General features: G+C 44.7%; 2 protein-coding genes across 2 annotated transcripts in view; both read left to right on the top strand.

The window, feature by feature from the left end:
• The first annotated feature begins 2,926 nt into the window (after positions 1 to 2,926).
• On the top strand, positions 2,927 to 8,907 carry slc20a1a (solute carrier family 20 member 1a). The gene is made up of 10 exons (XM_080498902.1): positions 2,927 to 3,419; positions 3,512 to 3,652; positions 3,755 to 3,840; positions 5,070 to 5,166; positions 6,278 to 6,397; positions 7,123 to 7,332; positions 7,442 to 7,916; positions 8,009 to 8,194; positions 8,277 to 8,361; positions 8,453 to 8,907. Exons 1-10 carry the CDS (start codon positions 3,071 to 3,073, stop codon positions 8,606 to 8,608), a joined length of 1,905 nt encoding a protein of 634 aa, XP_080355028.1. The 5' UTR covers positions 2,927 to 3,070; the 3' UTR covers positions 8,609 to 8,907.
• Positions 8,908 to 11,889: 2,982 nt separating this feature from the next.
• Positions 11,890 to 14,892, top strand: part of dtx1 (deltex 1, E3 ubiquitin ligase) — a gene marked incomplete at both ends in the record, with an annotated part of 44,390 nt that continues 41,387 nt past the window's right edge. The window contains one exon of the mRNA XM_080500058.1: positions 11,890 to 12,148. Within this exon, the coding sequence (XP_080356184.1) occupies positions 11,890 to 12,148 (259 nt within the window). The remainder of the gene's footprint in view (positions 12,149 to 14,892) is intronic.

The raw sequence follows: 14,892 nt of genomic DNA, 5'->3' as shown, positions 1-14,892 counted from the left end.
CTCTTGTACTGCAAATAGGATAATTAAGATAAACGCCACAATAATCAGCATATAATTAACACAAAGGGTATAATTTATAGCTTATGTAAAGCTGCCAAAGAGGCTGTCAGACAAAAAAGCTGCATCATCTGAGTTCATTATCCATCGGAGTGGATAATGAGCATTTATTTGGGATATTCTCAGCTGATTGCAATTGCCAGAGTGTTATCTGCGATACATAATAACATACATAATGACTGGGTGGGTGTGTGTGTGTGTGTGGAATTCAGCAGATCATCTGCTCCTGCTACACAAAGCAACAGTATGTCAATTATTTTTGTTGCACTGTATCGGTACATACATGGATAGAGTGAGTCATTATTATGATGTTGATAATGATCATCTCTGATATAAGAATTGCATGTTGGAGTGACAAACTGTTTCCACCAGCTTCATATTTCCGGTTTTAAGAGGTTTGGAAAAGTCACATGCTTCAGAGAGGTCAAAATGTTTCCGCACGGCATGCACTTGTCTGCACATGTCACCACTTCAAACTACATCATCCAATAAGCTGTCAATAAATAAGTAATGAAGAGGAACTCATCAGCAGATTTGGAAGCACTGGAGCATTTCGGAAAGAAGCCGTTCCTGCTGACGCTGAAGACAACCTAATGGCCTCGCGGAGGTTCTCAACAGAGTGACCCAGAGTGTTCCAGGGGAGTAACGGGTTGATCAGTAACTCAGTCTGGAAGTGTTGCTTCATATGTTTCTTCACACAAAAAAGCTGTGCTAACTGCAGCCAAAATGTTTCTTTAATCATGTCATATAGCGGCAAAACCTTTTAGTCCGGTGGTGGAGCTTCTTTCAACATAGGGAGACGTTTGTAGAAAGAAAACATTTTATTGAATTGTATTAAATGTGAGCAGCACTGAGTGTGATCAAGAAGAGAATTAGACTTTTATGTTAAATTAATCAATTTCATTTTATTTATTCATTCATGGATGGTAAGAAAATCAAATGTAATTAAAACGTGTGCATACTTAATCAATTGTATTATAAATACCAAACATATTAGTCCGTATTCAGGGTTAATTGAGAAAACATGTGAGCGGGTACACAGAGAGTCCTTCTACCTGGTTCCTAAGGTCAGAAGAGTGCTGATTCCAGCAGGAATGACAGAAGGACAACCTTCATCACAGTTCTTTTCCTCATCTTGCCTCAAGATTCAGTTTGATAGCAGGGTTTTTCTCTGTGGATGCATGTGGGAGTCTTCAGTCTAAAAAACATGTATTTCAGATCGTGTTTGTGTGAATGTGAGCATGTGTATGATACGCCTAAATGCCTAAATGCTTTGGCCCGAAGTCAATATTTGGTTTGGGCCAAAAATGGGTGGGTGGATGGTTGAGATGACCAGCAGGTGGCAGCAGAGTGAAAGCAATGTGAATGTACGGTAGTTTCTATAATAAACAGGCCGGTCAGTCCATTTAAACACTGTGAGGCTGTTTCCAGGAATATTTAGGTGCGTTTGATCGATCATATATACTCGTGTGTGTTAAAGTCGTGATTACTACAAAACACACCGTCTCCTGAAATATGTTTCCCAATTATCTCCAGGAACTGGTGGAAGGATATATTTAGTCAAAACACGGGACATTTCTGTCTCTTCACGCTTGTTGGGAAAACACAATTTGGGGATAAGACGAGAGGGGCGACATAATCGACAGAAACTATAATTGTGTTGTTTTTTCTTTCTTTCTTTCTTTCTTTTTTTCTTTCTTTCTTTCTTCCCCCATAACAACAAACAAGATAAACATTAGCTTTGCTGTGTGTGCAGCCCTGTGTCTCATGACTGTGAAGGCGTGTTCTCGCGCAGCTGCTTGTATAAAAAAAAAGCGTCGTGGAGCGCGAGCGTCTGAACGCAGCAGGCCGCCGCGAGCCGCTTCTCGTCATCCTCCAGCCAGAGGAGCTCCTCACCTGCAGGACCCCCCCCAACACCTGAGACATCGCAGAGGAAAACCGTGGCCCCGCATGTAAGTCACACTTTTGTTTTATTCCTCCGCTCCTGCATTTCTCTACTTTCTGCCGTTACTTCTCACTGAGGCGTCGTTGAATTATGCAACACTGAGGGGATTAACATACCGCTGTTTCCCATACTGATGGTAAAAAACTGAATATTGAACAAGTGAGTTATTATTAACAGTCTTTTTTGCCACCTCCTCCCCCAAGTTTAACTGGCTTTGTTTGCTTTGGCTTTTTTTTAATATGACATGATCCTATCACCTGTTGGATCGCAAAATGCAAAGTTTACCGTTGCATGAATGTTTTTTTTTATATTTCAGATCACAAATCCCATTAAAACACCTCCAGTGATTTAAAAACCCTTTAAAAAAAGTGAAGTCACTTCAAACCTGCTCAGGTTCCAATGGAGGTTTTTGAACGTCATCATTAAGCTGAAAATAATCAACATAAACCCCTTAAATGTTGGAGTATGTCGAGGTAAACAGGTCTGTCATGTTTGACATATATAAAGTTTACTTACAGCTTCTTTTGCTCCTGTAATCTTTTACTACGCTGGCACTCAATTCACATGTTAAACCCGAGGGTGTCTCACAGGTTGAACTCTGATATTAACACTTCCCTCTGCTGTACCTCAGTAAATCATCCAGGCTGATGCCAGCTGGTCACATCAGGCCTGTTAAAATGTAACTCTAACCCTTTATTTATGATCCGGTAAATGAGGAGTATTAATCACTAACCTGTGTGCATTCATGTGTTTCCACAGTGCGTATCGTCCGAGGCTCGCAGTCACAATGGATGTCTTTCCCTTCTCTATATCCCGTCTTTTTACAATGAAGCCCACTCACAAACTCTACATATATAGCTAGCAATAAATTAACAATCCTAATAATATATCAATACATTTATATTTTCTTTTCCTATTTGCCACTTTAGATAAACTTAAAGTTTAAAAAAAATATATATATTTTTGGTGTTTTTTTTAATTTTTGAATAAACATAATTACCTCAGACGTCGGTGATCAAATCAAATTGGCTTGGTTTTACTGACACTTTTTGTAACAAACCAGTCGTAATGGATACAACCACGCTCGCATCGTTGGCGGCTGCCACCACCATGGCGGTGGCCTTCCACACCGACATGTCCGGCTACACGTGGCTCCTGGTGGTGGGCTTCGTCATCGCTTTCATCCTGGCTTTCTCCGTGGGCGCCAATGACGTGGCCAACTCTTTCGGCACGGCGGTGGGCTCCGGGGTGGTCACCCTGCGGCAGGCCTGCATCCTGGCCACCGTCTTCGAGACGGTGGGCTCGGTGCTGCTGGGGGCCAAAGTGAGCGAGACCATCCGAAAGGGCATCATCGACGTGACCATGTACAACGGCTCGGAGCACGTCCTGATGGCGGGATCCATCAGTGCCATGTTTGGTGGGTGTTCCCCCGGGAATGTGCTTGTTCAAAGTCTGAATGGTGCAGCCAAAGTTTTTAAAAAACAGCTTTTTTTTTAAAAAAACTCACAGGCTCTGCTGTGTGGCAGCTGGCTGCGTCATTCCTGAAGCTCCCCATTTCTGGAACCCACTGCATTGTCGGAGCCACAATTGGTTACTCCATGGTAGCCAGAGGTCACCAAGGGGTCAAATGGATGGAACTGCTACGCATTGGTGAGCACATGCTGTTGCTTTTGTTTACCGTTTAAAGCAAGGATATGTTATTTTATGTAAGATTGATGTTCCCTTTTTTTACACGTCCTCTTCCTCCCCCAGTGTCATCCTGGTTCCTGTCACCGGTGCTGTCGGGAATCATGTCAGCAATCCTCTTCTATTTCGTCCGCAGATACATTCTGAACAAGGTGAGGCTTATCTCTTCAGCCTGCAGAGTCATCAAGGAGTGGAAGAAGGTTTTTGCTCCCCTCTCACAAGATAAAACACATTTTTATAGCTAATAATTCTGCTTTGTAAATGAAAGTAAACAAACCATCTTAATCCAAAAGTCACTTTTTCTCAAGTATAAAAACAAAAAAACCTGAACCAAATATAGATTATTTAGTGTTTCAAACTAACATGGTCTTGTGACTTAACTGTTGGCACACTGTTGACATACTACCAGCGTAAAACGACTATTCAAATAAGAGTTTCTGCTATTCAACAGTGGAGAGCTGCTTCAGACAAACCCGAGAGGTAGAATAATGGTTTAGACCATGAAGCGATCATAATTATTAGTTTAACAGTTTTTCTAAAGCCGAAGTTGTTCAGGCTGAAGGGCCGTTCTCTCTCACAACGTCACATGATCAATCTGAAAGCTTGTAAGATGATTAATGGAACATTTCAGCTGCTCATTCACTTTAGAACGAAATCAAATCTTGCCATTTTTGTGAAACGCTTCATATTTTCAGCTCTCGGTTTTGTCAAATTACTCAGCTAAAACAAGGAATTATTTAATATTACCCAGACGTTACACGCTGCTTGTTTTCCACAGCAAGCTGCAGGGGTGGAGGTAATTCATGTTTTGTCTTCGATAATTTGTGATTGAACTGCAGTCTATAAAATATAAGGAGTTTTCCTGTTTAACCAACCGCTGTCTAACAAAATAATACAGTTTCCTGCTTTATGTCCTATTTAATAGATCAGAACATCATGAACAGGCTGCTTTGTTGCTCCAGGCTGTCATTGATGGCGATTTTCATTCAGAAGACCGCATTAAAAACTATTTAAGTCTTCATAACTGGCTTTACGAGCAGAAGAGTAAAAAAAAAAAAAAAACTCTTCTGCTTTGGCTGAACTGTGTATCTGTTAGTACAGAGAGAAGCCAATAAACATCACAGACAAAAGTGTTCTAGCGATATGAAGGAGCAGTTTGGAAAAAAAAAATAAAATGCAAATGTTTAAAATTATGAACAAAGTAATTCTTTAAGTGAATGATCATGATTTATCTGTATCACTACCGGTATTGCCGTCTGAGTTTCATGGTTTAAGAAGTGAAAGATCTCGTATTTAAAGCGTCTCGTGTTGAAGGACGAGGCGTTCCCTGATTCCCTGAGAGGTTTTTTTTTCTTCTCAAGACAAGTGTGTGTTTCCACAGGCCAACCCGGTGCCCAACGGCCTGAGAGCCCTCCCTCTCTTCTATGCCATCACAATGGGCATCAACCTCTTCTCCATCATGTTTACAGGAGCACCTTGTGAGTGTCACGTCAACAACAACACACACCCGCCTCTCACTCTTGACTGTTGCTACCTGAACTGTGCGATGGCGGCAGCCCCGCTCCCAGATGAGGTGAATACATGTGACAGGCTGCACTGAGATTCTCAGCATGTAGACGCGAGGATGCACACTTTATATAAGTTGAGGCGAAAGGAGCAAACATGAGTCAGAAGTAGGTGGTAGGAAGTCCCAAGCAACTACGGCTATTAAATGGAACATTTCCATTCCTTTTTGTTTTGTTTGCAGGATTGAACTTATCAAGAAGTCAACTGGCCTGGGCCCTTCACTGAAGGCTGCAGGCCGGTCGGGGAATTTTACACACCATAACTCCAGCTTTGTAAAATTACGACATAGTAGAGTCGAGTGCACTTTACACACTGGTACTGCAAAGTTACATAAAAAAAAAGTTTTTTTTGTTGTTTTTTTGTTTTTTTAATAGCTGATTTTGTTCATGTTTGAAACCAGTGTGGCTTCACATGCATGTGTAAGCTGGAGTACACCCGCACAAGCGTCAGCTTTTACAATGGAGCCTTTTATTTATTGTTAAGCTGGTCCTGTCGTCAAGTAAAACAGGTAAGTCGCACTATTTAGAGGTTTTGTTTTTGTTTTTTTGAATGACTGCATTACTAACAGCTATTCAAGGAAGCATGAGAGTAAAAGTGAAACGAAGTGCGACGGAGCGTTGTGTTTTATCGCCACGGTGCAAGACTGCTCTCTATCTGATTGTGCAAATGTGTACGCTCACTGATACTCTTGTCTCTGAGGACATGCTGAATAGTTAGAGCAGCCCGTTGAGACTTTCTGAGTAAATTGTCAAAAGACCACTGGCAGCTTTCGAAACAAGACAAGAGCGCTTCCTTCTGCTCGCTAAGAAATATGATGACTTTTCATTCTTGAATCATTCATGCTCTGAATATGTTCCCTTGTTTTTTTTTAGCAAGTACAGGATTGTTTTGTATCTATACTAACGATCATATTTCACTGGTTTAAAGGAGCAGCAAAGTTGTATATTAATAAAATCACACAGTTTGCCTCCCTTTTCCTCTGAAGCAGACGTTTCCTCTTGTGTCTTCGGTTTGTGTGCGCAGTGCTGGGTTTTGACCGAGTGCCATGGTGGGGAACCATATGCATTTCTCTGGGCTTCGCCGTCGTCACGGCTTTGGTCGTCTGGTTCGTCGTCTGTCCGCGTCTCAAGAAGAAAATCAGGAGTGAGTAAATGTGATCACCGTGCAGCAGGACAAGGAATGGAAACTTGACGTATTGCTTGTCTGAAGATGGAGGGATTGGAAGAGCCAAGAGTTGCACAAATTAACACAAAAATATTTTTTGAAAAGCTTCTTAACCCATTTATTCATATATATATCACTTAAACACAGTTTTGCCTTTAATACAGAGTAGAAAAATGCTTTATTTATAGTTTTACTACACTTGTTTTATCACTGGTTTCTTAGTAATAAATTGTTCATATGAAGACTTGGATACAAAACTAAGGAATCGATTGTATGACTGTGTATTACACAATACTCTATATTCCATTGCCTCCATGAGTAAATTAATTGAATCTTCAGTAGTTTGTTGTATTTTGCTATAACGGTCAAATCTACAACTTTCATATGATGAAGAATAAACAGTAATTTTACTGTAGGTTGTATTTGTAAGGTGTTTTGTAATATTGTGTTCATTATAAGAAATAATATTTTTTTGTATTCTCTATGAATTTTAGGAAACCAGGTGAATCATTTGAATGGTTATTGGTAGTGTTACTAATGCTACTGTGGGTTATATTTGTAATATGTATTATAATGTTGTGTTCTGGCAACGGCAACTAGCAATGGCTAAATCTGGTACAAAGTGTCTTTTCTTTAAGAATAATGTTTTTTGTACATGGTCCCTGAAAGATAAACAAATAAACTAAACCAACTAATCATTTCAGAGGAAATAGCTGCTGCTCCGTGTGAAACGCCACTAATGGAGAAGAGCTCCACCAAAAGTGTGCCAGCAGAGCAGGCCCCCGTGCCACATGACCTTCAAGGTCAGATCCGTCCGGCAGATAATCAGAAGGTGGCGTTCAAGCTGGGAGGCTCAGAGGAGGCTGACTTAGACAACAATGACATGGACACCAAAGACCTGGATATCGTTAATGGTGAGACATTTCTGGTTCAGTCAAAGTTAAGATATTTATCTTCAGTGATTCCATTTTGGAAGTTGCAGTATTACCAACTGAAAAGGGGGAAAACAATGTGTTTTAACAGGTCTGAATGGCACAGTTGGCCCGATGATGATCACTGACCCTCACAGCGGGCGGTCCCACACCATCCACAAGGATTCTGGTCTTTACAAAGACCTGCTGCACAAACTCCACAAGGCCAAGGTTGGCGACTGCATCGGCGACAGCGACACGGAGGAGCGGCCCATCCGGAGAAACAACAGCTACACCTCCTACACCATGGCCATTTACGGAATTCAAGGAGATCCCAAATACAAAGATGCCGTGGACGGCGGGCAGCAGAGGAGGTCGAGGGTGGACAGTTGCAGCAGCTACAACTCGACGGAGACAAACGAGAGTTCCATCCCAGACGAGAATGTGAATCCAGAGACTGGAGCGGACCTCGGCCCGGAGGACGATGAGCTGGAGGTCGACCAGCCGGCCGTTTCCCTGCTTTTCCAGTTCCTGCAGATTCTGACGGCTTGCTTCGGCTCCTTCGCTCACGGGGGCAACGATGTCAGGTGTGCAAAGGCTGCGTTGACGAAATTCATTGGCATTTACATCCGTCTTTACCCATTTTTTTTTTTTTCTGTGTGCTTTTTGTTGCTACCAGCAATGCTATTGGCCCACTGGTGGCCCTCTGGCTTCTGTATGAGAGCGGCTCAGTGGTGTCCAACGCACCCACGCCCATGTGGTTGCTCCTGTACGGCGGAGCCGGCATCTGCGCCGGACTGTGGGTGTGGGGCCGGCGGGTCATCCAGACGATGGGCAAAGATCTTACTCCCATCACACCTTCCAGGTATGCTGCACTTTTTAATGGAGCAAAAACAATGATCCACTTTTGTTGTCAGGATGTACTAACAATCTTTGTCCCACTTTAGTGGATTCAGCATCGAGCTCGCTTCCGCCATCACTGTTGTTGTGGCGTCTAATATTGGTTTGCCCGTCAGCACGACCCACTGCAAGGTAGCCAGGACCTCTCAGTCACCAGTGTGTGTGTGGTCTCTTTGAGCCATACTTTGTTTGTTTGTTTGACTCTCATGCTGTTTGAACCCAGGTGGGATCTGTGGTGGCGGTGGGATGGCTGCGCTCCAGGAAATCAGTTGACTGGCGTTTATTCCGGAACATCTTCATCGCGTGGTTCGTGACAGTTCCCATCTCCGGGCTGATCAGCGCTGCCATCATGGCCCTCTTCATATACGTCATTCTTTGAGGTTCCCACTGTACTCCGACGTTGTTTCTTGAACTGATGGATTGCTTCCAACGGCTTTTCTTTGACTCCAATGAGCCTGTATCAATAAACGTGTCCCATTGGTTCCCTTTTTTTATTGATTTATATTGTCGTGTTCCGTGTCAGACGAGACCGCTATTTTATCTCTCGTGGATGAGTCCATGACGTATGCAACATCTAAAGCCACTGTTTAAATATCGAAGACTGTGATTGTGTATATCTTTTTGTATATTTGTAAAATAAAATTGTTCATAAAATCATTCAGTTTTGACAGGATAAAAGAAGCGACACAAAGAATCTGTTTGCATATTTTAATTTACTAAAGTATAAATCTGCCTGATTTGTATAAAATATTTTACTCACTATTAAACTTTCTTTTTTTGACACAGATTGACTTGTGTATATGATGTCCGGAAGAAATGATTATTAACAAACAAAACACTATTCTGACAAAACATGATTGATGTTGTATAAATAATACATTGCATGTCCCACAATCCAATGGCACAGAAGACAGACAGATGAAGCTTTAAGCTTCAATGACACTTAAACATGACTATCATGCCCCCACAACTAAAATAAAAAAATATACAAATACATTTTCATATTTAACACATAAGTGCGGCAACTCCACTTTCTGTTGGTGCTGAGAAAGAGCCACCTGAAGGACAAACTGCTGGTGTCCTTCAATCATGCCACCTTAGAAAGTGCGCTGACTGACTGCATCATCGTGTGTTGAGCTACAGACAGGGCGGCACTAGAACTACTGGAAATATCGGTTGGCCTCTGCATCATTTGGAGGTCATTGCCAGCTCCCGCTGTTTGAGCAGGGAGGCACAAATCTTCAATGATCCCTTCACATCCTGGACAGCAGCTGTTCACCTCGTTGCCATCAGGCACGTCCAGGTTCTTGAGGTATAGGAGTAATATACTAAGGAACAGTTTTTGGTTTGTCTTTTTAAATTGAGTTTCATTTGGACTGAGGCCTACCTGTGACCATGCTTTATCATTTATTTAATTCTATCGTATAAAGATGTAGTACAGGTTGGCTGATCATGCAGTGACATTGTTGAGACAGCAGAGGACACTGTTGTTCCATGTTGCTTGTTCAGACGTTCAAGGTTTATGATTATGATGAGGACCACACAGGTCCTCTTATAAACCTTGAACAGTAGAATATGTAACACTTTCTCCTGTTCCAGACAACAACACATATTTATATAGGGGCTGGGTCTTTCTGTGTGGAGTTTGCATGTTTTCCCGGTGTGTGTGGGGGGGTTTCCTCTCACAGTGAATTGGTGAAAACTTGAAAGATCAAGTGTTGTTTCGATCTGGCCCACTCTAGATGATATTGGTCTGTATGGGCCTGGACTAAAATGTGTTGTTGCCCCTGCTCTGTAGTATTTCAGTCTAACAACATACGTGTTTATATTTAAGCTGTTGTTTCCTGGTAAGCCACTGATAAGTCAGCGTTGAAGGATCTCAGGAGTCTTGTAGTCTTGCAAGATATTTGCAAACTGTATTTTTTTCCCCCTATTCACTTTACTCTGAAGATCGTGTTTGCACACATTTCTGGGATTAGTTGCGTGGTCTGACACATGTTTATACGGTTTTAAGATCAGAACAGTGTTGAAAAAACACTGCAAATATTTTAATAGCATTTTACTGTGAGAATAAACAGTAATCTGCAGATTATTGTAATTTAATAATCTAATAATATAACTGTATTAGATTATTTATTTCCTGTTCCTCCATCCTCTATTTCTTGAGCCAGCCTGGAGTTTTATTCTGAAACCGGACACCGGATGTCGTATTTTTTTCTTCTTCTTGTGTTATTAATATATTCCGTGAACTGACACTTTTTTTTCTGGTTTGATCGCTCATACATACAGGTGTCCCTGGACGTCTGTCTGCGGGCTGCGGGGATTGCGTGTTTACCGTGGGAGTGCGTGACAGGGGGGGAGATGCGCGTGCACAGCGCGGCGTCTCACGGGCTGAAAACCGCACAACTGGGGCATGCGTTTACTTAACACAGCGCACCAACAAGCTGCTGTAGTCTGTGGCAGATCCACGGGAAGAAAACGACGTCTGAGCTCGGTTTTTTTCCCCCCTCTGTTCTTTATTTTATTTCTTTTTTTCTTCTTTTGTTTTTTTAGTATTTCATTCCTTCCGTGCTGGATTATTCCGGGTTTTGGAGAAAGGTTGCAGTTTTTTCCCCCTTTTTTTCTCTCTTTTTTGTGTGTAGTGAGGATATCGCAAATACACAGATGTGAAACGGCAGGTGCGCTGAGAGATTTGCCCCTCTCTATTTCCCTTCTCTCCCCTACTGCGATCAGACCTTCTTGTGGTCATGCAGCCTCCACCTGACAGACGTGTGGCACCTCGACAGCAGCCTACAGGTTTGTACAATCAATTCAAGCATGTTGTGCATGAAAAAAAGCATCCGATGTGATCTTTTAGCACTGAATACTGTGGAGGATATACAGCAGCAACAGAGACAGTGTCTCTTGTGTGTTATTTGCTCCATCGGAACAGATCTCTACGTGGGAAATATCTGACTGGTCCCTCTCTCCACACATCTAATGACAAAAGGTTTTGCTGCTTTAATAGCACACAGACTCACAAGGCAGTTTGTCCTCACTACAATGTTGAGTGAACAGTATTGCCAAGAGATACGGGCCATTAATGGTGCTTGTAAGCAGGGAGCATATTAGGTTTGTGTCATCTTCCCTAAAACAGCCCCTGACTGTTGAGGAATAACTCCAGGGATAAATCACAGCGTTTGTTTACCGGTGTTGTCTTTTGTCCCCCTCGTCTTTTGTTTTAGAGGGAGAGTCTCCCGTCTACCTGCTGCAGATCTGCTCTGGTTAGCCGTGGAGGACTGAGGCTCTGCAACGCCGCAAATCTCATCACCATCAACATCTGCCACTTCAAACAGGACAAGACACCGGAGGACCGAAGCTGCTCTTCAGCTGATCAAAGGGTCCAGCCGTCAGAAAGTACCTGTAGACGATGACTCCGGCAGAGCCGATTGCCTGAAAGCAGCATGAGATAACTGAGGAGTACTGTCCTAATCGCTGATCTGAGCATTTTATTTTCCTCTCTCTCGCTCTCTCTCTCTCTCTGTTCGGAACTGCTAGAAATGTTCCGGTGTGTCAGTTGACTGACAGGGTTGCAGTGGTGTTCTAGCAACGGGACGCAGCCGGCAGGGGAAGCGCAGACACCACAGCAGGGGTGGGGGGGCGGCGGCGGGGGGGAGAGGGATGGCTCGTCCGGGATCGGGGTTGCTGGTGCCCATGAACGGTTTGGGGTACCCCCCTCAGAACCTTGCCAGGGTGGTGGTCTGGGAGTGGCTGAACGAACACGGGCGCTGGCGGCCCTACAGCGCGGCGGTTTGCCACCACATCGAGAACGTGCTGAAGGGGGACGCCCGGGGGAGTGTCGTACTCGGACAGGTGGATGCCCAGCTCGCTCCTTACATCATTGACCTGCAGTCCATGCACCAGTTCCGGCAAGACACAGGTAAGGAGACGGGGGGAGAGTGTCGTCTGTCCACACAAATGTCACAGGTATCAAGCACACCTAACATAGACGTAAACACAACAGAGCACCCTGTGGATCTCTTGTCTTCAATACATTAATAAATAATTTATGCTCGGCTGCCCGCCCTACAGATGGCGGTATCTGTTTGGGACGGCGGAGCCAGCCACACTGTGGTTGCTGCACAAACCCCCGTGTCACTTTTCAAGGAATAAATGAGTCCCGAATGCCCCCGCCTGCTGTGGGACTCATGCAAATGAGCTACAGGTATTGCTGAAAGGCGCCGCGACAAAACCTGAAAAAGAAGCATCCACACGACAAAATGCCATCAATTATTAATTCATTCGGGGGCATCCTCCTGCAGCTGCTGGGATGCCACGACCTTGCCAAAGGTCACCACGTCTGAGGGGCTTTGCATCCATCAGGCAAAGAGCTGTGTTTCAGTGCAGCGCTCCGCATTCCTCTCGCCTCACTGTATTCGCCCGGTTCAGAAGAGTGATATTACACGTGCGGATTGTGATTTAGTGACTGTTAAACTCGCCGTGCGAGGGGGTACGTTTCTCAGCTTTCTCACACATCAGAGAGGAGCGTGTGCAGTGTAGTCACGTCTGTAAAGCAGAACTCAAGACCGAATCCCACTCTGGCGTGTGAGGCCAATCGAAAAAAAGTTTATATTGTGGATCGTGTGAGGCGGCTTGGAACCGGCATTGTTGTGACTGAGGGATCGGTTGCCTCTGGCCATAACGCGTTGACAGCGAACGCTCCTGAACACCCCCACTCCTGCTACGACACATGGCTTCAGAGTAAAATCCACCCGGCACAGCCTTTGTTTGGTTCACTGTAATCCTCTCTGATGACTGCTACCGTTTTAGATACGACCAGATGTTTTTGTCATGCTCCACCAAGGCTCAGCACACTCCTCGTGTTGGTCTCTGTGTGTGAATTCACCTTCCTGCTGTCTCAGTGTTCGAAGCAGAAATATGTAGGAGGTTGTAGTAGACATCTGTTAGAATCAGCCTCGGATGAATCTCAGCTCTGCGACTGAGCTCCTCATCACTGTGCCGGAGTCAATTATAAATCTATTAGCTATTTATTGCAACTCCTTTCTGAGATGCAGTGGGGAGTGGACGGGTCATGCCGGCAATAAACCAAGGCTTTATCGTTCCATTGATGGGGCGAAGCATGGGGAGTAAAACTCTTCACACTTTTTTAAGGCACGGGCAGGTTTCTTACTGTATCTCAAGGCGTTATGTAATATCAGAGCAGAGGGAGAGAGAGAGAGAGAGAGAGAGGGAGAGGGAGAGAGATACACAGAAGGTGACCTCACTCTGCATGCATCCGCATCATGTCACCTCTTATGAATCTGAAATTGTTTGCTTGCATTTGCATTAATACATATTTGTGCCTTTGGCCGACATCAGTAGTCAGAATACAGGAGAAGCAGAATGAACTTGAATCTTTATCTATACAGTTTGAATCACCTCCAGTCTTGTTCCTCTGATTAGTTCAAATAGAAACCGTGGTATTACTTCGCCGCTGTGTGTGCAAAGTCGAAGTGGGTGTGTTTTATTTTACAAATGGGTGTTTTCAAACTGGTTCAGTCTATAACCTCTGTGGGATGTGAAAGTGGTCAAATGGGAACCATAATACAATTTTTTTTTTTTTAATGCTAAATGAACACGTCATCATCCACAACAAGCACATGTGACCACTTTTTGGAGTTTTTATAGAAGGTATTTAAAAATGAAAACTTTCCTGCATCTGCGGCGTTGTAGCAGGCATGAAGACGACGTTCCTCTCAGGTGTTTCAGTCTGGACTTGTGTTTCTGCGGATCGGAGCGTTCGCAGCGGCCCGGCTCCGCTTCAGCTGTTAGTGTTTTCCCCTCTGACTGAACATAACGCAGGGCAAACACATGTGTCTGGGCATGACTGGCAGTGAGATGAGCCACTGAGCCGTTTGTCAGCCATTACCACGTCGCGGCGGCGAGGCCTGACGTTTATCGCTCCGCGTTGTGCCGTTCGGTGTGTTGCCTTTCCCCTTGGCGGGGATAAACCTGTCACGGCGGGGCCGTGACGGACGGCAAGCCCGGACGCCCCTCGTCTCCTCTCCCTCCTCTCCGCACTTTCTTGTCCCTGTGCCTTAAACGCAGGCGGGGCTCCGCCCCGGCCCTCGCCATCGATCGAGGCTCCCGCGAGGCCCCCCCCCCCGGCTCCAAGGCTGTTGTGATGCTGACGTGCGAGCGTTTGCACAAAGGGCCTCCGATAAGCTTGTTCTAATGCGGATGGTGATGCGTCTGTTTCTCGTCGGGTGTTTGCTATATTTGCAGCTCAGCAGGTCACCCGCAGCCTCTGCTCTGTTGCAGGGCTTACGGAGTGTCCCTGTGGGGAAACCCCCCATTTTGTCGCAGAGCCAATGATCTCGCCCTCTCGAGGCTGCTTCTCGGCAAGAGCGGCGTAGAGGGTTGAGTGTGCGCGATGGTCGCGGTGTATATTAAATGTGTGAGCGAGTCTTGAGTTTGCCGACGTTTGTGCGTGGCCTCTGCCCTCTCGCTCTCCCTGGAGGCTGCGTCGGGGCGCCCTGCTCGCCCGCGGGTGTGGGAGGATCTCCTTGTGGTTGGTAACTGGGCACAGTCACTCCGACTAATGAGACAGCAGCTGTAGTTTTATCTCCATGGCTCCCTGTAATCAGAGCATCATGACCAAAACACACACACACACACACATGC

Source organism: Blennius ocellaris (genome assembly GCF_963422515.1).
Source record: "Blennius ocellaris genome assembly, chromosome: 7".
Taxonomy (NCBI): Eukaryota; Metazoa; Chordata; class Actinopteri; order Blenniiformes; family Blenniidae; genus Blennius; species Blennius ocellaris.
The sequence above is the reverse complement of the archived record's forward strand: the minus strand, read 5'-3'. Positions and strand labels throughout refer to the sequence as shown.